The sequence below is a fragment of the Lepus europaeus genome, chromosome 7 (assembly GCF_033115175.1).
Source record: "Lepus europaeus isolate LE1 chromosome 7, mLepTim1.pri, whole genome shotgun sequence".
Taxonomy (NCBI): Eukaryota; Metazoa; Chordata; class Mammalia; order Lagomorpha; family Leporidae; genus Lepus; species Lepus europaeus.
The window spans coordinates 6619794-6644519 of record NC_084833.1 but is presented as its reverse complement, the minus strand read 5'-3'; the positions used below and the strand labels follow the sequence as shown (position 1 = coordinate 6644519).

At 67.5% G+C, this 24726-nt stretch overlaps 1 protein-coding gene across 2 annotated transcripts; it reads right to left on the bottom strand.

The window, feature by feature from the left end:
* Positions 1-4946: 4946 nt before the first annotated feature.
* Positions 4947-19985, bottom strand: CDC42BPG (CDC42 binding protein kinase gamma). Of its 2 annotated transcripts, none has more exons than XM_062195887.1 (36): positions 19826-19985; positions 17724-17815; positions 17558-17641; positions 17177-17272; positions 16835-16983; positions 16400-16493; positions 16022-16222; positions 15660-15908; positions 15008-15087; positions 14587-14660; positions 14336-14412; positions 14063-14242; positions 13723-13815; positions 13485-13606; positions 13330-13402; positions 13120-13226; positions 12918-13032; positions 12663-12811; positions 12482-12570; positions 12013-12065; positions 11830-11925; positions 11689-11748; positions 11467-11572; positions 11158-11291; positions 10925-11064; positions 10748-10829; positions 9956-10172; positions 8851-8913; positions 8139-8738; positions 7390-7487; positions 7229-7313; positions 7003-7123; positions 6657-6768; positions 6375-6498; positions 6162-6247; positions 4947-5441 (listed from the first exon to the last, which is right to left on the bottom strand). In XM_062195887.1, the coding sequence occupies exons 1-36, from the start codon at positions 19983-19985 to the stop codon at positions 5385-5387; spliced, it is 4518 nt and encodes a 1505-aa protein (XP_062051871.1). In that variant the 3' UTR covers positions 4947-5384. The 2 variants fall into 2 exon arrangements, with proteins under 2 accessions (XP_062051871.1, XP_062051872.1); XM_062195888.1 differs by having other exon boundaries at positions 6375-6495.
* Positions 19986-24726: the final 4741 nt, after the last annotated feature.

Sequence of the window (24726 nt, the reverse complement as noted above, 5' to 3'; positions counted from 1 at the left end):
GGGCAAGGTGGAGGCCAGGACCCGAGAGCTTCTTCCAGGTCCCCCCACCGGTGCAGGAGCTCGAGGACTTGGGCCAACCTCTGCCGCGTTCCCAGGTGCATTCGCAGGGAGCTGGACTGGAAGTGGAGCAGCCGGGACTCGAACCGGCGCCCACGTGGGATGCTGGCGCTGCAGGCGGCGGCTTAAGCTTCTAGCCACACTGGTCCCCCACAGAGCAATTTCTACAGCCTCATTCGGTCTTTCATTTGTTTTTTCATTCAACAAAGAGTTTTCTATTTGGTACCGAGCCCCGGGTAATAGCAGTGAAAATGGGTAAAGTACTCGCCCTCCTTCACCTCTGGGCTTCTTCTTTGGCCTCAAAGCCCATAGCTTAGTCTAATCACAAGGAAATACCCAGCAAATCCAAACCGATGGACATTCTGACAAAATAACTCACTAGTTCTCCTCAAAAACACCCATGTCAGGGCCAGCGCCGCGGCTTACAGGTTAATCCTCCTCCTGCGGCACCGGCATCCCATATGGCTGCTGGTTCGAGTCCCGGCTGCTCCACTTCCCATCCAGCTCTCTGCTGTGGTCTGGGAAAGCAGAAGAAGATGGCCCAAGTGCTTAGGCCCTGCACCCGCGTGGGAGACCTGGAAGAACCTCCTGGCTCCCGGCTTTGGGAGCTCCGGCTGTTGTAGCCATTTGGGGAGTGAACCAGTGGATGGAAGACCTCTCTCTCTCTCTCTCTCTCTGGCTCTCAAATAACTAAATGAAATATTATTAATAATAAAGGAAGTACCCATGTCGGGAGTTGGCGTGGTGCAGCAGGTTACGCTGCCACTGGTGAGGCTGGCTTCCCATGTCGGAGCACTGGTTGGGTCCCAGCTGCTTGGCTTCTGATCCAGCTCCCTACTAACACTCCTGGGAAGCCATCAGATGATGACCCAAGTGCTTGGTCCCTGTTACCATGAAGGACACCAGGATGGAGCGCCTGGCTCCTGGATTTGGCCTGGCCCAGACCTGGCTGTTGCTGTCATTTGAGGAGCGAGCCACTAGCCAGAAGATAGATTGATCTCTCTCTCTCTCTCTCTCTCTCTCTCTCCCTCCCCCTCCCCCTCCCTCCCTGTTGCTCTGCCTGTCAAATAAGGAATTTTTTTTTTTTTTATGTGTCAAGGTCATGAAAGACAGGGAGAGATCCAAACTCTTAGCAGATGAGACCAAGATAAAGGACAAGCAAACGCAACGCAGGCCTCCGGCCTGGATTCGCCACAGAAGGGCATCCGTGGGAAAACTGCTGCGCAGGGAAACCAGCTGTCCCAGCTTGCGCAGGCCCGAGGGGATTCACGGGCATGGGGTTTCCTATTCTAAAACCAGCCGTGGCGTGGGCGTTTGGGACCCCAGCAGCCCAGATCAGAGCACTTGGCTCCAGCTGGGCTCCTCCACTTTTGATCCCGTTCCCGCAGATGCACACCCTGGGAGCCAGCAGTGATGGCCCGAGTGCTTGCGTCCCTGCCACCCACGTGGGAGACCCGGATGGAGATCCTGGCTCCTGGCTTCAGCCTGGCCCAGCTCTGGCTGTTGGGGCATTTGGATGGTGAGTCAGTGGAGAGAAGATCTCTGTCTATCTGTGCTTCAAATAAAAATGAAAATAAATATACTGGCTACGTCCGGGAGCTCCACAAGTGAAATTCAAATAAAATCTATAACTGGGTTAATAACAGTCATCTCTTAAGGATTTTTTTGTTTGGTTGGTTAAGATTTATTTATTTATTTGAAAGGGAGAATTACAGAGAGGCAGAGAGAGGAGAGAGAGAGAGAGAGAGAGAGAGAGAGAGAGAGGTCTTCCATCCACTGGTTCACCCCCCAGATGGCCACAACAGGTGGAGCTGGGCCAGGCCAAACCCAGGAGCCAGGAGCTTCTTCCAGGTCTCCCACATGAGTGCAGGGGCCAAAGACTTGGGCCATCTGGGGCTGCTTTTTCCCAGGCGCATTAGCAGGGAGCTAGATCAGAAGTGGAGCAGCCAGGACTTGAACCGGTGCCCATATGGGATGCCAGGGCTGCATGAGGAAACTTAGCCTACTATACTACAGTGCCAGCCCCCATAGGTCATATTCCTGACAAAAAATTTTTTTAATCTGAATTTATTGAGGAAACCATTAGGTGTGGATCCAAGGTCATTCTCTAGAACTGGCTTGGAGCCTTGGCAATGCCGATGTCGTGAAAGACAGAACAGGGAGGAAGAAGGACTTGATCTGGGTTAAGAGAGACTGAAAGACAGGACAGGGGCCGGCGCTGTGGGCAGCGCTGGCCTGAAGCGCCAGCATCCCATGTGGGCGCCGGTTCTAGTCCCGGCTGCTCTACTTCCGATCCAGCTCTCTGCTGTGGCCCAAGTCCTTGGGCCCCTGCACCCGCGTGGGAGACCCGGAAGAAGCTCCTGGCTCCTGGCTTCGGATTGGCTCAGCTCTGGCTGTTGCGGCCATGTGGGGAGTGAACCAGTGATGGAAGACGTTTCTCTCTGTCTCCCTCTCGCTCGCTTGCTCGCTCTCTCACTGTCTGTAACTCTACCTCTCAAGTAAATAAATCAATATTAAAAAAAAAAAAAAACAAATCTGCCGTCTGTTCTGGAGGCTGGAAGTGAGGTTTGGTTCTGGCAGGCACGGCTCCTCCTGAGGCCTGGGAGGGAAGCAGCTGCTCTGTGCCTCTCCCCAGCTTCCGGGGTTGCCAGAGCACCACCCCAGTCTTTCTTTTTTAAGATTTATTTATTTTTATTCGAAAAGCAGAGTGGCAGAGGGAGAAAGATCCATCCTCCATCTGCTGGTTCACTCCCCAAATGGCCACAGAGGTGGAGGCCGACTCAGGGTGAAGCCAGGGGCCAGGAATTCTGACTGGGGGTCTCCCACGCAGGTGCAGGGGCCCAAGGACTTGGGCCATCTTCTACTGCTTTCCCAGGCCACAGCAGAGAGCTGGATCGGATTCGAGCCGGGACTCGAACCAGCGCCCACATGGGATGCCGGCCCTGCTGGCAGTGGCTTTACCTGCTACGCTACAACACAGGCTCTGAGATTATTGTGAATCCCATTACAGATGGGAAACTGAGGCTTAGGGCAAGGTGGGATGCTGGTGTAGCAATGCTTACCCACGAGGGCATAGCTACCCCAGAACCCAGGTTGTCTGATCCAAGCCTGGGCTCCTATCCAGGCCGTAGGATTCCATGGACAGCTTCCGAGTCCCATTCCCAACCAGGCTCCTCGGTGCTGCCCGCTAGGATTAGGGCTCACCACGAGCCTCAGGGCTCAGTCCCCTCCCCGGGCCTGCCCTCCTCCCCGAGTCCAGTGTTGAAGCCGGGTTTTTCCCAACCACGGATAGTCCAGGTAAGAACAAGTGGGACTCCTCCCAGCTGCCAATACCTGGATAGGGGCTGCAGGGTGCTGGAGCGCCTAGCTGCAGCCCCCAGGTCTGCTCCTAGCCCTCTCTGGCCTGCGGTACCTGGGCACTCAGCTACAAGGTGGCAGGTGTGGGTGGAAGACTAGAGCCAAGTGGGAAACTGGCTTCCTGCTGAGCCATGGCCCAGTTCTGCCCAAAGCCGCAGCTGATGTCAGGTGCACCACTGTTGGCTCCTGCCCCGCTGGCCTGGGGGTGCTCACCCTGACTGCTGCTGGGGCTCTGGGCACCTGCCAGGCGGGAGTGTCCCCCAGTTCCCAAAAGCACACAGAAGCACTGTCCGTGACAGCCGCACTCTTCTCTCCATGGCTTCCCCCACTTTTTTTTTTTTTGAAAGGCAGAGCTAGAGAGGCAGAGAGAGTGTCAGTCTTCCATTCACTGGTTCACTCCTCAAATGGTCACAACAGCTAGGCTGGGTTCATCTGAAGCCAGGAGCCAGGTGCTTCTTCCAGGTCTCTCACGCAGGTGCAGGGGCCCAAGGACCTGGGCCATCTTCTACTGCTTTCCCAGGCCATAGCAGAGAGCTGGATCAGAAGCGGAGCAGCCAGGACTCGAATCCCAGCGCCCATATGGGATGCCGGCACTGCAGGCGGTGGCTTTACCCAGTACACCACAGTGTCCCCTCCTTTTTAACTAAAGATGTATTTGAAAAGCAGAGAGCGAGTGAGCAATCTTTCATTTGCTGGTTTACGCCCCAAATGCCCACAACAGCCGGGGCTGGGCCACAAAGCCAGGAGCCAGGAACTCCATCCGTGTCTCCCATGTGGGTGCAGGGACCCAAGCACTTGGGGCCATCACCTGCTGCCTCCCAGGTGCCTTCGCAGGGAGCTGGAAGGGAACGCTCTGGTCCAGGGTGTGTGAGTTGCAAGCAGTGGTTTTCAGCTCTGTGCTACCCCACGCCCACCACACCGCTCCACGGCACAGAAGGGGACAGCGGCGGGGCGGCCACAGCGTACAAAGCTGTCTTTATTGATTTCTTGCAGCTTCACAGAGCTTCAGGGCTGTCCCTTCCGGGAGAGTGGCCCCCGAGGAGATAAATACTTATCTGCCCCCATGCGTTTGTAGGGGGAAGTTTAATAAAAATAGTAATACAATAACAATAATGACTGCAGTCAATAATAAAACACCCCCATGTTCCCCTAATACAGTCGGTTGAAGCTTGGAGAAAAAGGGCCCCCTTGTGGGAAGGGCCGAGACCTCCAGGGGCCCCCACCCGGTGCCGGCTCCCACCAAGAGGCCTTTATAAATACCCACCCCATCCTGTCCCTGCCTGAGAGTCCCCCCCACTGGGCGGAATAGCGACCAAGCTCTGCTCAGGGACCTCCCTGCCGCCAAGCCCCCAGCTCCTGCCCCTCCTCCTCCTCTTCTCCAGGACCCCTCCTTTACATCCCTCTCCTGCCCCTCCCTCCTCTCCTCCTGCCCCCTCCCTCCTCTCCTCCTGCCCCCTCCCTCCTCTCCTCCTGCCCCCTTCATCCCTCTCTGCTCCTCCTCCTTCCCACTTGCCCCTCCCCTCCTTCACCTACATTCTTCCCCCTCCTTCCCTCTGCATCACAGCCGGTCTCCGCCCTCCCTTGCCCCCCAGTCCTGAGCAGAGAACCAGACCTGCCCCATGTGGGCCTCAGCCGGGGGCCGCACAGTCCATGGACGGATGCCACCTGCTCTCAGGGACCGGGTCCCTCTCCATCCCTCACCGGATCCTTCCGAGCTCCCAGGGCGTGGCACCGGGAGTGGGAGCTTTGGCACGGTCAGCCCAGTCCCAGCCATCCTCCTCCAGGGCTGGCGGGTGGAAGGCTGGGAGCCACGAGAACCCAGGCCAGCCCCCGGCCCCGGTACTGTCTGGCTCGGGCCCTCCTGTCCGGGTCTGCATCGCGGGACAGCTGGAGTGTGCGTTTCCTGGAGCTCCGTGCTCCCTCGCGCTGCGTCCGTCTCTCCTGGGACTGGGTGGGCACCGCCAGACGGCTCAAGGGGAGCTTTCGGACTCGGGAGCTGGGGGGAGGCTCCGGGGCCGCTCTGAGACCTGGAGGGGCGGGAGAAGAAGTCAGAGCGGGCAGGACCCCCTTGCTGGCCAGGCGGGCGCTTCAAGGCTTCCCGAGCGCCCATCGCTGCCGCGGTCAGGTGTGGGAGGAAGCTGGAGATGAGGGAGGTGTGGGGAGCTCCTCGGCGCCCTGAGAGTCCCCTCAGTCCACTCTCCCGCGCTCCCACGTGCTGTACGCTGACCCCCACCATGGAGGAGGCGCCCGCGGGTGAGGGAGGCCCGGCACCCAGAAGGAAACCACAGCACAGCAGGGGTCACCCAACCGGGTGTCCAGAAAGGCTTCTCGCGGGCAGCCTGGCTGTCAGGTTGAGGACAGGGACGGGCACCGGAGCAGGTGCATAGGGAGGGGCAGAGGTGGCCATCCCAGGGCCTGGAACTGCCTGAGGGGTGTGGCTGAGGGTCCCAGCCCCCCCCCCCCAAGGCCCAGTTCCCTCCTCGGACCACCCCCCAGGCCCCCAGGGACAGCTGGGTGTCTGAAGAACCCACGGGCGCTCTCCTTCCCACACCAAGGCAATGAATGCTGAGCCCTTCTCCCAGCGATGAGCCGAGCCCAGGCAGGGCAGGCACCGCGCCCAGGGCCACCCAGCTGGGAGCCAGAGCCAAGAGTCCCTCTGGGGCTGGGACAGAGCACGCCTGCCCCTGGGAGGAGGGTGGGCAGGGTGGGCAGGACGGAACCCCGGGGCCTCTGCGTGGCCAGCTCACCTGCACCACGGAGGCTGCGGGGCTCAGAGAGGCCTGGGGGCAGGACACCGATTCGCTGGACAGAGACGTCCAAGGCTTCCTCTTCTCTGCTCCAGGAGCGGGGGGGGGGGGGGGGGGGGCACAACAAAAGGCCAAGGTCAGAGCTCAGGCGGCCGGCTGCAGGGGGCAGGGGGCGGGCGGGAACTGAGGGGAGGGGCGAGGCGCTGCCCTTACTGGGATCTGCGTCTCCAGGGAAGCCGGCGCTGCCCATGGACGCCGGGCGGCGCGGCGCCTCCGAGAAGCTGTGCGGGCGCTGCGGGCCAGAGCTGCGGGCTCCTCGGGCCTTCTCCGGGGCCTGCTGGGGGACATGGTGGAGGGGCTGGGACCCGGAGCTGCAGGCCGCCCCACCCCCACCTCGCTGGGACAGGTGCCAGAGAGATGAGTCACAGGCCTCAGGGCCCAGTGACCACGCAGGCCTGCGCGGGGCCAGCACGTGACTGGCCGCAGCGGACTCACGTGGTCCCTAGCGCCGGCCTTCCCCGCCGTGGGGCCCACGTGCACCAGGTGGTTGAAGTTGGTGGGCGGCGAGATGAGCTTGGAGCGTACAAATGGGTCCTTCAGCATCTCCCTGCGGGCAGACGGCGGCGGAGTGGGGAGGGGGCGGCCAGGGAGCCCTGTGCGGGCCCCGCCCCAAGGCTGGCGGCCCCGCCCCAAGGCTGGAAGCCCCGCCCCAAGGCTGGAGGCCCCGCCCCCAAGGCTGGAGGCCCCACCCCAAGGCTGGAGGCCCCGCCCCAAGGCTGGCGGCTCCGCCCCAGGCTGGAGGCCCCGCCCCAGGCTGGCGAGCCCCGCCGCGCACGCGCACCTGCGCTGCTGCTGCCTCTGCTCCTCCGACACGCGGAAGCAGAAACGGCGCTTGCTCTTGGCGCGGAACAGCTGGCGCCGGCTGTTGTCGGTGAGGTCGGGGATGTCGAACTCGTCCTTCTCTGTGGGAGCGGCAGAGAGCTGGGGGTGCCCGCGGGTGGCCGCCCGTGCCCGCGGCCCCCGTCGGCGGCGCATGCGCGTAGGCAGGTGCACGCTCGCCGCCTCACCTGCCAGCCGGTTCCTGAGGTAGGTCAGGCGGACCTTCTCGGTGCCGTAGAGGAACAGGCTGCCCTCCGGGTTCAGGGGCCGCACCTGCGGCAGCGGGCACGGCGGTCAGGGGGGGCGGCGGGCCGGGCGTGAGCGCCGCGGGGGCTGGGCAGACCCTCACCTTCTTGAGCGGCACGGTCTGGACCCATTCTGCTCTCCGCACGTCGAACACGTCCATGGAGTTCTCGCTGAACACTGTCAGGTAGGGGGCTGCGTAGCCTGCAGGTTGGGAGACGGCCGAGACGCACCTCTGTCTCCCTGCGCACACCCGGCTCCCCGCCAGCCCCAAGCGAAGACCCTCCTCCGGGTCTCCCAGCCACGCCTCCCAACCCCAAGACGTCAGAGCCCAGGGAGCAATAAACACCTGTGATCACAGAGGGGGAACGGAAACCGCAGGCTAGGTAACACCAAGGTCTCCCAGCTGGCAGGGAGCGCTGGGGTCTGGCCCCCCAGAGGTCTGTGCTGTACCCATCCCTCAAAGACCAAGCAGTCACTTGTGCACGCACCAGGCTGCCCGCGCACTCCTCCCGACACCCGCAGCCCTGCCCTCGCCCGGGCTGGGAGCTGGGTGTGCAGGAGACAAGCCGCCCCCACGCCTAAGCAGGAGGGCTGAGCAGGGCAGAGCAAAGGAGCAGTGGGGGGCGGTGGGGCAGGGAGGCAGTGGCGACCCGGACAGCAAGCCCGGGGTCCTCGCAGAGCGCCGGCCGGCTCCAGGCAGGCACCATCGGAGCAGCAGCTAAGACAGGACGGGAGCAGGTGCACGGCCCAGGGAGGGAACACTGCAGGGGCAGCCGGCCTGGGCCGGGCCTCTGGCGCCGAGCTCAGGGGGTTGGGCAGGAACACCACAGCCAGGCCGTGCACGGGCCTTACCCCAGCCCGTGGGCGCCGCTGGCCACAGCAGCTCGTGGCCGCGGGACTTGCGGCCAGCGCTGTCCACGTAGACGCCGGCGGTGGTGAAGAGCAGCAGGAACTCGCTGAGGCTGAGCTCCACCGCGCCCAGCGCCTCGCCCAGGCCCCCGCGGGACGGTGGCAGCTCCTCAGGCCCCAGGCCAGCCCCCAGGGCCAGGGGTGCGGCCTCGTTGAGCAGCGGGTACAGCGCGAAGGCCCCCGCGGCACCCACGCACAGCCGGTCACCCAGCAGCCCCAGGCTCTGCACGGGGGCGGGCGCCTGCAGCTCCCGGATGCGCCGCTGCCAGGGCCCGGGGCCGGGGCCCAGCTGGTAGCAGAGCACCTGGCGCTTCACGGCGACACAGATCACGGGGGTGCGGGCCTGCAGGATGCGCCCGGCGGCCAGCGCCTGGCAGCCTCGCGACTCCGGGATCTTGGCGCCCGCCGCCTCGGCGCTCTCCAGCTCAGCCAGGGGGAAGAGGCGCACGCTGGGGCCGCGGCCGCACAGCGCCACCAGCAGGCCCGCCATGGGGCTCACGGCCAGCCGCTGCACCCGCCGGCACTCCCCGACCTGGAAAATGTCTGTGGGGTCGGCACGGAGAGGGGCAGGCGGGTGAGGAGCCGCCCGGCCCCGCGACCCCCGTTCCCTGGGGTTGGCAGTCCCCTCGCCGCCCCGGCCCAGCCTTGCCAGTACCGTTGCTGTGCAGGTGGATCACGTAGAGGCCCTCCTCGGTGCCCAGGGCAAGCCGCTCCGTGTCTGGTGGAGGGAGGCCGAGGGGGGCGGGTCAGAGGTCACCGCCAGCCCAGGGGACGCGGGGCCACTGCCTGCCTGGCTGAGGCGGCGCGTGGTGACCTTGCAGTCTCCCATCACTGCACCTGTCTCTCCCCCAGCGTGGGCCGGCTTGGTGGTGGGGACAAGGAGAGAGGTCCCCCGGCTGTGGGTGACCGTGGGTAAGTCACGTCACCTCTGCCAAAGCGTAAGCTGGGAACAATGGTGGTACCTTTCCCACGAGCTGCTGTGGAAGAGGGGAAGCAGTGCGGCTGAGTGCAGCCCTCTCCCCTCTGGCTCCTGCCTGGCCCGGGGCAACCTCGCGACCCCTCGGCTCCTGGGGGCTTGGGCTGCAGCCCCGTGGCACCCCTGTCTTTCCCAGCCGTCAGTCACGGAGCCGCCCTGAGGAGGCCCAGGCTCCTGGCTGGACACGGTGCCCCTCGTAGCTGCTTCCTGCACACAGGAGGGGTGAGGCTCCCCCAGGTCACCCGGTTCTCTGTGACAGAGCCCTCGCCTGTCTCGGGGCCGGCGCTGTGGCGCGGCGGGTGGAGCTGCTGCCTACAACACCAGCACCCCACATCAAAGCAGGTTCCAGTCCTGCCTGTTCTGCTTCCAGTCCACCTCCCTGCTAGGGTGCCTGGGAAAGCAGCAGCTGATGGCTCAAGTGCTTGGGCCCTGCCGCCCCCAAGGCAGACCTGGATGGAGCTCCAGGCTCCTGGCTTCAGCCTGGCCCAGCCCAGCCGGTGCAGTCATTTGGGGGAGTGAGCCAGCATGGATGGAAGATCTCTCTCTCTCTCTCCCTGTCTCTATCTGTAACTCTGCCTTCCCAGTAAGTAAAATCTTAAATAAATAAATTTGCTCCCTCTGCTCACTTAATGTTCTTTTAGAAAAAGCAGAAACTGGGGCACAGATGAATACTTCCGTGGCGAGAGGCCAGGCCCCCGCCCTGGGCTCTCCACACAGCTGAGCACAGAGGAGCGCTCCTGGCCAGGGCGGCCCTGCCTCTGTGCCTGCACCAGCCCCAGCTCACCAATGACAGCCGCGCAGAGCGTGTGGGGCAGCAGCGGCAGCCCGTTGTCGTAGGCCTCCTTGAGGATGTACACGGGCCGGGGCCTCGGCCGGCTGTCCGCCAGCAGCCGCTGCAGCTCGCCCAGCACCTGCAGCCAGCGCTCCCGCTCCGCCTCGCTCTCGGCCAGCAGCAGCACGGTGCACGTGGTCGGCGGCACGGTCAGCTGGGACGCCGTCACCTGTGGGCAGGGACCCCCGCTGGAAGCCGGCGAGCGGGCCAGCAGCCTCCTGCCCTTCCTCCCCTCCTCCTCCTCCAGATGCCTGTCAGCACCGACCCTGAGCTCACAGGCTGCAGGGCTAGGCGTGGTCTACGGCAGGGGACAAGCCACACAGGGCGGGCGGTGATTGGCACCGTGACGGGAAGGGGCCGCAGCGTGGGGGAACACGGGGTGGGCGCCTGGAGGCTGAGGGAGGAGTAGACTCGCCAGGGAGGGGCGATTTTGTGCAGGGGGAACACAGTGTGAGGACAGAACCAGGCGCCCAGGGCACTCTGGGAGCCAGAGACGGCCGGGTGTGGCCGCAGCAGAGGCAGGCTCAGGCCTGTGGCGTCTCATGGCCTCAGACGGAAGCACCAGGGAGGCCACGGGAGGGTCCCAAGCAAGGCGGGCCACGGCCAGAGTCCCACGAGAGGGCTCCCAGTGGACAGAAGGGGGGCTGCCGTGGGCACCGGCACCCGGGCCAGGGGGCGGGAAGGAGAGAAGACGTGACGAGTGAGCCAAAGCCGGGGAGCACGGGGGCCCGCCCCTACACTCACCCTGAAGATGCGCGGCAGGTCCCTGGACTGGGCGTGGATAACATCAGAGGCCAGGACAGGGGTGGCCGAGAACTGGGGGTCCCTGGGAGATCCACGGAGCGGGTCAGAGGCCACGCTGTCCCCGGCTGCCCCCCTTCGGGCGCTCGTCCCTTGCCTGTGCCCCTGCCCCCCACTGACCTCAGATCCAAGGCCTGCAGGAGGGCCCCGCTGGCCGGGCTGAGCCGCACGTCGGGGGCATCGAACAGCAGCAGGCGGGAGTCGCTGAGGGCCGCGAACACGCGCTGCCAGCCGCGCCGGACGCCCGAGGGCCGAGGCACCTGTGGGGGAGGAGGGAAGCGCAGGAGGAGAGCCCGGAGTCCTGGCACCTCCGCCCCCTATCCCAGGTACCCCTGCCCCCAGCCGCAGCTCACCGACAGGAAGCCCTCGTAGGCGGTGCCCGTGCCCGTGTCGGGATGCACGCCCAGGGCCGTGCGGAGGAGGTCAGGGGGCACAGGGCAGGGCGGGGCCTGTGGGGCGCAGGCTGAGTGACAGAAGTAGCCGCAGGCTGCAAGGGACGCGGGAAAGGGCGGCCGTGCGGGGCTGGGTGGGGACAGCCCTGCACCAGGCCTCCCAGCCCCAGCTCCCCTGAGCCACCACCTGGCCCCCACCCCGGGAGACGAGCAAAGCTGAGTAGGAGGAAGTCTAACCAGGAGGAGGCCCTGGGCTGGGGGGGGCCTCACCGTCACAGCCCAAGCCCTGGCGGCCCAGGCCCAGCATCAGCGAGGTGCAGCGGAGACACTTGGTGGGGGAAGGGAAGCTCCGTGGGCGCAGCGTGTGTGAGCCGGGCTGCAGAGGGGGACACATCGTCACTGTGGCCGAGCCGGTGGGCGGTGCCCACCCTGGGCCGCAGCACATCTAGGGCCCTGGGCTGCCACCCCCGCTCCACCCCTCCGGAGGCTGACCTTAACAGGAGGGCCTTCTGCAGGGGCCGTGGGAGCCGTAGGCACTCGGGGCAGTGCAGCCTGTAGAGGGCACGTGACCAGTGAGGGGGCAGGGGCACGGGCGCAGCCCACCCGCTCCCAAGGGGCCCCGCCCGCACTCACCCCTGCGCGCAGGCTGCGCCGGCCCTCGGGCCTCAGCTCCGGCTCCACCCCAGGCCTCAGGGCCTCTCCCGAGGTGCCAGGGTCCTTGGCGGAATCCTGGGGATGGGGGAGGGAAGGAGGCAGCTAAGGCCCTCGTGCCTCTGGCTAGGACTTGGCCTCAGGACCCTGCACCTGCAGTCTCACCTCTGCACCCCGGAAAGACAGGAAGGGAATCAGGGAATTTGAGGACTTGACATCTGCAGAGAAAAGGCAGGGGTCATGGGGGCAGGGGTCCCGGGGGCAGGGGTCACAGGGGCAGGGGTCATGGGGGCAGGGGTCATGGGGGCAGGGGTCCCGGGGGCAGGGGTCACGGGGGCAGGGGTCCCGGGGGCAGGGGGTCACAGGGGCAGGGGTCCCAGGGGCAGGGGTCCCGGGAGCAGGGGTCACAGGGGCAGGGGTCCCGGGAGCAGGGGGTCACAGGGGCAGGGGTCATGGGGGCAGGGGTCCCGGGGCTGAGGGGGACCCCAGGCCCCACTTCAATAAAATGGGGCGATGGCTGGCATGGGAGGGGCAGGGCTGACACACAGGTCCCAGTGAGTGCTGGGTCACAGGGGCCGATGTCCTGGGAGCCCCCCGGGGCACCCGGAGGCCGGGGTGGGGACCGGACACTGACCCCCGGGCCCACGGGCCCGCAGCTCCTCGCGCAGCACAGCCAGCTCCTGCTGCAGGGCCCGGCTCTGCTTCTCCACCTCCTGCAGCCGGCTGCCGGGAACGGGCACGGGCTCATCACAGGCTCGGCACGGGCTCCACTCGGGCCAGGCCGCCCGCCCGCCCGCGCCTGCCCCCGGCCTCACCGCTCCGCCTGCAGCTGGGCCTCCTGCGCCTGGGTCAGGCGCTCCTGCAGCCCCTGCTTGGCGCGGATCTCGGCCTCCAGCGCCAGCTGCAGCTCCAGCCGGGCCGAGGCCTCCATCTTCTGCAGACGCCGCGCCTTCCACTGGTGGTCCTGGTGGTCGGGGCACCCCCGCAGAAGCCCCTGTGAGCCGGCTGCCCGGGGCCCCCTCCCAGCCCCAACTCCACCACCCGCTTCCCTGGGCGTCTCGCGGGCTCACCAGAGGCCGGGTAGGGAGCGTCTGGGGGCCTGCGTGCCCCAGGGACTCCAGCTCCTCGGCCATCTTGGTGGCCAGCGCCTGCAAGTAGCCCCTGGAGACCTTCTCGTCGTTCACCCTGACCAGGAAGGGGCTCGACTGAGGTCCCGGGCGGACCCTCTGCCGGCCCGGCCCCGCCCAGCCCCGCACCCGGCCCCGTGCACACCAGGTAAGGATGTCGGCGATCTGGGCCTCCCAGCTGCTCTCCGTCTCCCGCCGCTCGCCCTCTAGCCGCCGCTTGCTCTGCTGCTCCCTCTCCAGCTCCTCGGCCAGCTGGGCCCAGCGGGAAGGGGTGTCGGTCTCCGGGAGGGGCCCCGGTGGTGCAGCCCACCCAGCCCGCCGCCCCGCTCCGCAGGCCCCGCCAGACCCCGCTCACCCGCTCCTGCTCGCGGCTCAGCCGCGCGTTCTCCTCCTGCAGCCGGCGCAGGGCCTCCTCCTTCCCGCCCGGCCTGGGGAGGACACGGCCCAGGCGGTGACTCGCAGCCCGGTGCGGGCGGGCCCAGCCCTGCCACCCCCCGGCCGCCGGCTCACCCGAGGCCGCGGGCCTGCTCCAGGTGCTCACGCAGTGCAGCCACCTCCCTGCGCAGCTGGGCCTCCTCAGGCCCACCCCGGGGCGCTCCCGAGCCGCTGGCCTCAGAGGCTGTGTGCGAGGACTTGAGGACCCGGCAGTGTCAGGGCAGGGACCGAGCGCGCTCCCCCTCCCCCGCGGGCTCGAGTGGGGTCACACTGAGGGCACACCCCCCCCCCAAGGTGACCAAGGACTCACTACCTCGGCCGGGGAGGTGTCCTTGTCACGGCTTCGCGCATGCTGTCCCTGGAGCTGCGACACTTCCCGGCTCAGGGTGGCCACCTGGGCCTCCAGCTGTGACAGGTGTGGAGGCCAAAGCTGACCCTGCTCTGCTACAGCCGTGGGCTGCACCAGCCACGGCGAGCATGACCCAGACCGCCCCACCCCCCAGCCGTCCCGAGGCTCGGAACCCCAGGGCCAGAGCAGGCTGCCAAGGCCTGTGATGGACCCAGCCCCTGGCACCAGCCCCCACCCCCGCCCAGGATCCTGCGGTCACGGCGGCAGGGCCCGGTGGCTGTCCTCACCCATCCCCGTCGCTCACCTCTCTTCGGGCACCCTGGGCTTCCTCCAGCTGGGCGCTCAGGGCCTGGGCCCCGCTGGCTGCGGCCACCTCCCTCTCCTGGGCCTCCTGCAGCCTCCGGAGTAGTTCCTCCTGCCGGCTCTGCGCTCGGCACAGCTCCTGCGCCTGGGCCTGCAGCGCTGCCCGGGCCTCGGCCAGTTCCTGGGGAGTCGGGGTGGGGGATGAGGCCCGGGGTCAGGACAGACCTGGGAGCCACAGAGCCTTGGGCCACCAGCCGGCCTAAGCAGCCCTCACCTGGCACAGCTGGTCCCTCTCCTGCTGCAGGTCACTGTCCCGCGGGGACAAGGGGGCCTTGCCATCCCTCAGCGTCTCTGCCAGGAATAGTCACTGAGACCAGGCACACAGATGGCCCAGCCTCAGCAGGTGCACCCCGTGCAGTGCCTCAGAGGGGCCTCTGGCAGGGGAGGGGCCCCCAAGCTGAGAGGTTGGTCCTGCAGCAGCCCAGGCCCACACCCCCAGCCCAGCTGCGGCAGCCGCCCCCTTACCTGAGTCCTTCCAGCTCAGCTCGACGTCCTGCTCCACGGCGCTCGCCGGCTCGGCAGCACTCTGAGGACTGGGCCTGGGAGGGCACAGGGCAACATGCGCTGGCAGAGTCCCCAGGCCCCGAGGCCTCCTCCCACGTCCAGTCATTCATGCATCCAAGAGACATCCACTGCACACCAGCCCCCTGCCCAGGCCCGGCCTTGATGCTGGGGAGAAAGCTGCTTTAGACTCTAGGCCTCTGGTCCTGTGCCCAGTGCTCCCCTAGCCTGCCCTGGGCATGTCGAGCACCAGGTGCGGGGCTGCAGCCCACGGGGGCCTGCGGCGTGCCCGCACCAGGAACTCACTCTGCTCCCCTTCCCGGGGTCCTAACGGGACCAGGCAGCCCCCGGCTTTTCCCACCAGGTGTGCAAGGTCTGGACTCACCTGCCCAAGGTGTAGGTGAAGCCCACAAACGGCAGATGATGGCCTGAGAAGGCCCCATGGGTGGGCGGTGGCAGAGTCCCCTGCAGGGGGAGGGGGGGGTGCGGGGCGTCAGCGGGCCCAGCGCCAGGCTGAGGCCCGCGCACTCCTTCAAATATAAAAAGAACACTTTTTGCCTGTCAAATATTAAAATAAAACTTCTGCAGCAAAAGAAACATCTTTTTTTTTTTTTTAACTTGCTTGAGCGACACAGGGAGCAAGCTCCCATCCACGGCGCACTCCCCAGCTGCCGACGACATCCCAGCCAGGAGCTAGGGTCTCGCTCCAGGTCTCCCGTGAGGGTGGCCGGGAGCCGCAGCCAGGAGCAAGAGCCGGTCCCAAAGCCAGTGCTCCGCTGTGGGCTCTGGCGTCTCAGCTGCCAGGCCAAACGCCTGCCTCAAAGCTCTGAGACTCCGCCTTCCACGGTCACACGGTGACGCATGTGTGCGTGAGCTCGGGTTAAGGGACGACCCCGGGGACTTCCCGCTGCACAACCCAGCTCGGTGCAGGTGAATGGGCTCAGGTGAGCATGGCTCGGGGCTCCGAAGGCCTCATGCCCAGCCCAGAGCGGCTGGAGGGAGCCCCTGGGGCCTCAGGGTGGCCCCCAGGCACTCACTGGGTGGTTGAGCGTGTCGTCGTCCACGTCAAAGTTGGAGGTGTCCAGGGGCCCGCGGAGCTCAGGGATGTAGGGAGCGGTGCTGGTCGCCAGCTGCTCCCAGTCCACGCCCTCGAAGAAGGGATGGTTCCGGAAGTCGTCCAGCCCGCCGCGGCCCAGCCGCTCCTCCTGGCGACACAGCAGCTGGCGGATGAGGTCCCGCGCGCTGGCGGGCACCTCGGGCACATCTGGCGGGAACTGCAGGTGGTCCTGTGGCCAGGGCCGGGCCGGCCGGGTCAGGTTGGGCCCAGCGGCATCTCCGACCACCCCTTGCTCAGGGGCCCTGCTGCCCTCCCTGGAACCCCAGAGCCACGCGGCCCGACCTCGTGGTTCATGATCTTGCCGTAGGTCTCCACGAGGGACTCAGCGTAGAAGGGGGTCTCCCCGAAGAGCAGCTCGTAGGCGCAGACCCCCAGCGACCACCAGTCACACTGAGGCCCATAGTGGCCGGTGCCCTCCTCCATGGCCTGCAGGATCTCGGGGGAGATGTAGTCTGGCGTCCCCACTGCCACGGACGAGTCCACCTGCAGGAGGCGGAGAGCTCCTGGCAGTGACCCTGGCACCCCACGCCCCCAAGGCTGGCCAGGCCTAGAGCCCACCCCACCCCAGCCCGGCCCCAGGCCTGGCGCCTCCCGTTCCGGAGAGCTCGGCCCACCGGGCCTGGCGTCCCTGCTGCCTCTCGGGCGGGGTGGGGTCCTCACCATGCCACTCTCGTTGAGCCGTAGGCAGGAGCCGAAGTCGGCCAGGCGGATGTGGCCGTTCAGGTCCAGCAGGATGTTGTCCGGCTTCACGTCCCTGGGGGAGGGGAGGTGGTGGGGGGAGCGAGGGGCTTGGCCTGTGCGGCACATGTGTGTTGGAAACACGCCCAGGGGCCCGAGCAGCGTGTGTGTGTGTGTGTGTGTGTCCCCAGGCGCTCCTGGGCGCCTGCAGGCGGGTGGGAGAAGGCTGGGGACCAGAAGGCCACAGGGCCGAGACGTGGGGGCAGCAGCGTGTGCTGGTGGGGGGTCACGCTTCTCCAGGGGAGACCACCCACCTGCCGGCTCACCCCAAGTCAGGCACCCACCTGCGCTATGCTCTGGCCTCCCTCCCCAACCAGAAACTGTGGCCCCCGGCACGTAAGGCCGCACGGGGCCCACCTGTGGACGTAGCCCAGCTGATGCAGGGAGTGGATGGCCAGCACCATCTCGGCCAAGTAGAACTGCGCCAGCTCGGGCGGGAGGCGGTCCTCGAAGCGGCTGAGCAGCGTGAGGAGGTCCCCGCCCGCGTAGTAGTCCATGACCAGGTACTGCGGGGCAGCGGGGTGGGGGGTGGACAGAATCAGCGCGGGGCAAGGGGCAGCCGCCAGCCCACCTCCCAGCGGCCCCCGGCAGACGCCAGGCAGGAAGCTCAGCCCAGGGGAGCCTCCTGGTCCCAGGGTGGGGGGGAGGGCATCTCCCTGCCCTCGGCCCCTCCCCCGCCCGCTCCGGCCAGGCGCTCACCAGGTACTCCTCGTCCTGGAAGGCGTAGTGCAGAGCGGTCACCCAGCGGCTGTCCCCCTTCACCAGGACATCTCGCTCCTCCCGGAAGCAGGCCGTCTGCAGCAGGCCGGGGAGCGGGGCTGGGGTCAGGGTCAGCAGCCCCCCACTCACCGGCCCCAGGGTGCGGGTGGGGGGCATCCACAGCTCTGCTCTGTCCCAGGCCAGCCTCAGAGCAGCCCACACTTGGGGGCTCTGGGCCTCAGTGTCGCCATAAGCGGAATGGCACAAGACGGCGTGCTCTTGGGACGGGGAGGCTGCCGAGGTGGCCGCCTCTGCTGGGCACAGCCCCCGTGCCCTGCAGGCCTCTCTGGCACCCCCGCCCCCCGAGGGCCACACACTGACCTCGGCTCTCTTCAGCATCTCCCACTTGTGCAGCATCTTCATGGCGAAAACCTGCCCGGTGTCCCTCTGCCTCACCACGGCGACCTGGGGGCCACCGGGAGGAGGGGCTGAACCGCGCCTGCAAGGATACCCCCCTCCCCGCCCCCCTGCCCGGCCCTCTGCTCACCTCCCCAAAGGCCCCTCGGCCGATCACCTTCAGGATCTCAAAGTCATCTCTCTGCAGACACAGCTCCTTCACCTTCTGCACGAAGGGGCCGGCTGCGGGCAGAGGGGGCTCAGGGCACTGGCCGGGCCCCGGCTGGTTTCTCTAGGCCGGCCTCCCGCCACGCAGCGTGGACGGGCAGGGTCCCGGCTCGGCCGACCAACTGGCTGCCCGACCTCCCAGGACCCCTGTCTCCAGGTGGCCTCCGTCTCCGGGGGCGCTGATGGTGGGACTCGTAGCCCTCCCCAGGCCAGGGTCTGGCCCCGGCCGGCCAGGTGACCCTGGGGATACCATTCCTACGTCAGCTCTTGGCCCCCTAACAGCGCCAGGCCAGGGCCTGTCTTGGAAAACTGGACTGGTGACATTCCTTGTCCCCAGGGAGACATCTCTGCCTCTGGAGCGGTGGGCCTGGGTCCCAGGACCCTGTAGGCACAGCAGCACCTGTCTGGGGGTGAGGCCTGGGGCAGCAGGGAGAGCAGGCCCCATGCGGCCCCTGGGGGGGGCCTGGGCCTGCAGGCATCGTCAGGTGCTCACAGGGCAAACCCTGACACGACACGGAGGGGAGGCCGGCGGCACCTGCAGGTGAGCGCTCAGGACCCCCTCCAGGCCTGCCCAGCCCCTCCGGCCTTGCCACGGCAGAGAGCCTCCTCCTCGCCCAGGTCCCCAACACCTCCAGGAGGGGCCTCCCGAGCCCCTGCGCGTGCCCTTCCCAGGCCTGCGGGCCGTGGGAGGGGAACGGAGCCGTGGGAACTGAGTCAGGATTGGGAGCAGCTGTGGCCTGGCGCCCTGCCTCAGTTTCCCCCGCCTGCCAGCTGGGCGGGCCTGTGGGTGGGACGAGAGCTGCTCCACTGGTTTATCAGGCAGAGCCCCCGCAGCGGGGGCGGAGTGGAAACCTCATTACAGAAATTAATTGTCTCTTTCCCAGGTCTGTGCGCGGAGCTGGGCGGAACAGCACAGGCGGCCAGAGTGGGGGGAGCGGCCCATCAGCCAGACAAGGGCCAAAGCCCAGGGCCCAGGAGGCTCCCGGCCACCCTGGACGGGCTGCCCGGCCCCCTGGCCCTGCCACAGGGCACGGGGGCTCTGGGTAGGGGTGAGGACAAGTTGGGGCAGGAGACCAGTGAGTCACCACCCTTCAGGTTACTGCGGGAGACGTCAACAGATGCCCCGCGCCAGGGTCCCGGGGCAGGCAGGAGGAGCACACACGTGCAGGACTGTGCCGGGTGCTGACCACGGTCACTCACCCACCACACAGCAGTCGGGGAGATCGGACGGCAGTGCTGGGGCCAGGCAGGGCCACTCTCTGGCATGCCGGGGTGGCAGGCCCTCAGCCGTGCCCGGCCGAACCCTGTGCCTGCCCAGCGCTCAGGAGCGCCAGGAACGCCGGTCGCCCACTGGGCAAACACACGCCTCACCCTGCCTCTGCCAGCCCCCCCCCCCCGCGCCCGGGTGTGACCAGGGAACCCTCGGGCTGGCGCCAGTGCCACACTGGGCTCAGGGTCACCCCGGGCCAGCCACTCCCGGTGACTCAGATGCGTCAGCCGCCGGGAAAGGGCGAAGATCCACCTGGGGCCGGCCCCCTACCCAGCGGCTCGGAGCAGCCCCCAGGAAGCGGCGGGGAGTGGGTGGGGGGACTGGGTTCTGAGGCCAGGCTGGGTGGCCCCTTGTGCAGGGAGCTGGGTGGGGACAGGAGCAAGTGTCCAGCAGCCGCGGGTCTGGGGTCGCGTGGTCTGCGGGGTGCGCGCGTGGCTCCCCGGGCCCCTTTGTGTGTCTGTCCCCATGAGAAACGGGGGAGGCCTGTGTGTCCGGGCGACACGCAGGGCTCTGCGTGGGGCAGGCGCTGTGACTGCGAGCCAGGAACCCCACTCGCAGCTCGCGGGGGGCGTGTAGCGCCCCGGCGTCTGGGGTCCACCTTGGGGACGAGTTTGCGCGTGTGCTGGTGACACGTGCGGGGGTCTGGGAGCGGGAACGAGCAAGCGCGCGAGTCCGAGTGCCGGCGAGGAGCCGGGCCGCCGCGGAGGTCCCTGCGGGGGGAGGGTCCCGGCGCCGCCCCCCTCCGAGCCACTCACCCCAGCTCAGGAACTGCGCCACGTTGCGCTCCCGCCGCAGGGGGGCGCTGCTGAGCTCGTGGTGCAGCCCCAGCAGCAGGTCCAGGAGGCCGTCCAGCCCGGGGCCGCCGCCGGCCTCGCCCCGCGCCAGGCGCTCCAGCGCGCGCAGCCGCCGCTCCATGGCCGCGGCCGGGCCTCTCGCATGCCCGCCCGTCGGTGCGTCCGTCCGGCGGTCCGCGCGCGGGCCGGCTCCGAGCGTGCGCCCCCCTCCCGCCCGCCCTCCCCGCTGTCACCTTCCTCCGCCGCCGCCCGCGCGCCCTCACCTGGGCGCCGCGCCCCGCCCCGCGCCCCGCCCCCCGACGGACGGGCAGGTGCGCGCCGGCCAATGGGAGCCGCGGCTGGAGGTGCGGGTGGGAGGGCGGAGGCGCGCGGGGCGGGGCCGACCCCGGCCAGGAAGTGGGAGGGCGGGCCGCGGAGGGGCCCTCGTGGGCGGGGCGCGGGGCGGGGGTCCCGCGGGGTCGCGGAGTCCGCCGGGGCCGCGGGCATCGCCAGCCGCTCCCGCCTGCGCCCGCGCCGGGCCCTGTCCTAGGCGGCGGACGCCCCGGGCCCTGCGCCTCCCCTCGCGCCCGGGGTCCGGGGAGAGGGGCCGGGACGGCCCGCGGCCCCGTGGCCGGATGGGAATTGTAGTTCCCGCCCTGCCCGGCTCGCCCGGCGCGCTGGGCAGCCCCCTGCCCCACCCCCACTCCCACCCCAAGTCTCACTCTGCTAGGACAGCTGACCTGGGAGACGGGTCCGGGGGGGCACAGGGGTCGTCACACCCATTTGGCAGATGGGCACACTGAGGCCCGGGAGGACCAAGGCGAACTGAGGGGCTCCGAGGCCGGACCCCGGGCTAGGCGGGGCCGCCTCCCCCACCGCGGCCGTCGTAAGCTTGGGCGGGCGCAGGGCGGGCGCGAGCCGTGGAGAGGCCCGAGGCTGGCTGGAGCGGGGCGGCCTGGGGGGGAGACGTCCAGCTGGGAGACGCCACGGGGCTGGGGTCTGTCCGGGACGAGAGATCGACGGACGGGGCACTTTCGTGGCTTCGCCAACACAGCCGTTCAGCAAAAGCTCAGCTTGGGGGGCTGCCTCCGCCCTCGGACTGGGCCCTCCTGCGGACCGGACCGGGTCAGCTCCCCGAGCTGGGGGAGGGGGCTCCCTGGGCAGGCGCGCGGGGCTGCACCGAGCACCCCCGCGGCAAACAGGGCGTTTCTAGACACCGGCTTGCGGGGCCCGGTCCGGTGCGATGCGGGAGTAGTCGGGGTCGGGCCAGGAAGGGGAGTCAGGACTCGAACCCGGAGCTGGGGATCTGCCTCGCCGTCTCGGGCCGGGCGCGCCCTCTGGGCTCACACCTGCGGGACTCTGAGCCGGGCGGGGCGGGGCGGGGGCCTGCGCGCCGCGGCCACAGGGGGGCGCCAGAGACCGGGGAGGGGGCGGTCCGCGTCCGGAGAGCAGGGGCTGGGGAGGGGTCCCGCGCGGGAAAGTGCCCCCCCCCCCCCCGTCCCGGGCGGCCCGGAGCGCCCCCTCCCTCGCCCCCGGCCCGCCTCGGGCCCGGGTCGCGCCCTGTGTGACCTCGGGCAAGTCGCTGAACCTAGCTGGATTTCACATCTTTTTTGCACGCCGGTTTCCCTGGCTGGGAAGGCAGTCGGGCTCCCTGCTCGGACCTTTGCGGCGTCCAGGTCAGAAAATCCCACCAGGCTCCTGTCCCCCCACCCTGTCCCAGCCTCAGCTGCCGCAGAAGCGGCTCCGGACTGGGCCTGGCCGTGCCCCAGCAGCCCTGCTCCCTGGGCCGGGTGACCACACCCCCGGGGCTCCAGTGGAGGGGGCCCTGTGCCGAGCCTAGCAGGCAGGAGACGCCCACCCTGCCTGCCCGACTGCCGTGGCTCCTGGCCCCTGGATCGGTGCCTGGCAGCAGGAGGGTGCTGGGGGACACCCGGATGCTGGGGGCAGGGGACAGAGAAAGGCCAGGCCGGGGTGGACTTGGTGTTGGCCTTCGAGGGAGAAACCCAGGGACCCAGGCCTGGCAGGAAGAGGCAGTGGCTCCGGTGAGGAAGAAACTGGGGGGAGGGGCCCTGAGACGCGAGCCCAAGTGCACACCGGCGCTGTATTTCTGACCCCAAGCATAGGTCTCTGGGCCCGGGGCGAGCTCGGGGTTGGTAGCCCCTCCTGAGCCCAGATGTGGCTTCCCTGAGGCCAGGAGCTCACACCCGAGGCTCTGCAGGGCTCACGGGAATGACAGCAGCGGCCCAAGTGTGTGGCCGTGCACGTCCCTTGGCACAGGCCGGACGCTACCTTGGGATAAGGGAAAATGGCACCTGCTCAGGTGGGAGGGGACTAAGACCGTGGACTGGCCACCAGGGGCCACCCTGACTCTGCCCCTAGACCAGGGCACTAGCCTCTGCTGCTCAGGCTGCTGGTTCACTTTATTTTATTTTTTTTACAGGCAGAGTGGACAGTGAGAGAGAGAGAGAGAGAGAGAGAGAGAAAGGTCTTCCTTTTTGCCATTGGTTCACCCTCCAATGGCCGCTGTGGCCGGCGCATCGCGCTGATCCGAAGCCAGGAGCCAGGTGCTTCTCCTGGTTCATGCGGGTGCAGGGCCCAAGGACCTGGGCCATCCTCCACTGCCTTCCCGGGCCATAGCAGAGAGCTGGCCTGGAAGAGGGGCAACCGGGACTAGAACCCGGTGTGCCGGCGCCACAAGGCGGAGAATTAGCCTGTTAAGCCACAGCGCCGGCCTGCTGGTTTGTTTTAAAAATTTATTGTAATGTATTTGAAAGGCAGAGATTCCCAGCCACGGCTGCCTCCCAGGGTGGGCGCTAACAAGAAGCCGGGATCAGCGGCAGAGCCGGGACTTGAACCCAGGCCCTCAGAGAGGTGGGCTGCGGCCTTACCCACCTGCCACCCGGCTCTTGTTTGAAACGTGCTTGCCTGATTGACACACAGTGGTTGTGCGTGTTTGTGGGACACCGGGTGACACCGCACGCCGTGTCTCCCACGCGGAGCCGTCAGGGCAGGGGAAGTGGGCCCTCCTGGGGGGACCTCAAAACCTTCGTGCAGAATTCAAGGTGGATTTTGCTGGAGAAGTATTTCGAACCCAATGCACGGGTTTCTTTCGCAATCAGCATTTTCACGGAGACCTCTCAGCGCGAGAGTCTCTTCTGGCATCAAAGTGAACTTCGTGTAGTTGTTTTCCATGAACTTTCTGACATGCCCCACTCTGGCATCTACCATTTGTGCTGGGAGCACGCACAACCCCTTCGGCTCCACAAACGGAGCCCGGCAGCACTCCTGCTGGGCGGGGGACCTTGGTGTCCTTCCTCCTCCCCAGCCGGGCCTTGTGGAAACGAGGTGTTGGGGTGGCTTCGGGGGGGGGGGTGTGCTGAGGGTCCCCCCACTCCCCTCACTCGTCCTTGGCGGCCCCCAGGCCTGCTGCCCCGCCCGCCCTCCACACCGGGGGCGTGTCCTCTGGAAATTCCAGAACTCCAAATGGACGGACATATGGCGGTTCCATCACCCTGGTCTTTTTCCAAGCCCTTCCCTGTGCTGCTCCGCCGAGCCACAGGGGCTCCCATGCTCGCGCTGCAGCCCCATGTGCTTCTGTAATTACCCGTCTGTCCGTCTAGGTGCACAGGAAGCCAGCGCCCCAGCCCCTTGGCCCCCCGCCCCAGGCCCATGGGCGCCGCACAGTCTGCCCGCTGCTCCAGGGAAGGGTGGGTCCGGCCTGTTTTGTTCTGGGTGTTGGGTGGGGCGCCGTGCTCCCCGCACCCCACCCTCACCCCCTTCTCCTGACCGACCAAGCTGCTGGGGGCTGTGGCGAGCACCTGCGGCCTCGGAAAACAGCCGGGGGAGCACCAAGGAGGGGGACCCCCAGAAGAGGCAGAGCTGGGACTCTGCCTGGGAGGTCTTGAGGAGCCCCCAACTTCGATGTGCTTGGGGCAGCCCCTCACCATCAGAAGGCAGACCTGGGATGCATTTGGGGCCAACTCGCTCCCCTGCACGAGATGTGACGAGCAAGCAGCTTCGTCCACGGTGGCGGGGGGGGGGGGGGCTCCCGGGTTCTGAGGGGCTGAGGTAGCCTTGCAGCCACAGAGGGGGCTCCTCGTCCACGAGGGTCACAGGCACAGGCTGGCCCAGGTGTGAGGCCACAGGCTCTCCCTGACCTCCAACCTCACAACTCAGACCTGGGCTCTGGGTGGGCGTGGGCACAGACACCTGCCCCAGCCCCTCCCTCAGTTCAGCTTAGCCTTGGGGTTCACCCCGTGCTCTGGTGGGGGCCGGCTGTGCCGCCCCTCTGCCGGCAGGCCCTGCAGGATGGAGCACTGCCCAGTCACCCTTTGGAGCCTCTCCTGCCCAAGTGCGGCTGCTCTCAATGAGACACGGGGCAGGCTCGGCTTTGAACTTGGGCCCCTGGAGGGGTCCAGGCCACCCTGTCTAAGGCTCTGCACTGCGTGACCCCCCCGTGGGAAACACCTGAGCACTCCAGGGCCAGGGAGCCCACAGCAGGTGTGCTCACGGCCATGAGATGCGCCCTGGAGATAAACACCTGTTTGTGCCCTGCGTGTGCCACACTTGGCCCTGAGCACTCGGTCCCCTACCACGCCCCGCCGGTACCCAGTGTGTCACCCTCCTGTGCGCAGTGACACGGCCCCGTATCTACAACATCGGGCAGCCCTGGCTGTTCCCACGGCTGGCGCGTTGAGCACAGGGCGCCGGCTCCCGTCTGTACCTGCCCTCGGGCGGGCCTTGTTTCGGCGGTGCCGGGGCCTGCGGGCGCCCTCTCCTGTGGCCAGGGTGCCGGGACGCCATGAAGACTGCAGAGAGACTGCCAGCCCCACCCCGACCCCTCCCTCTTGCCCAGCAGCCCCTGGCGGGGGTCCCTCCTCCCT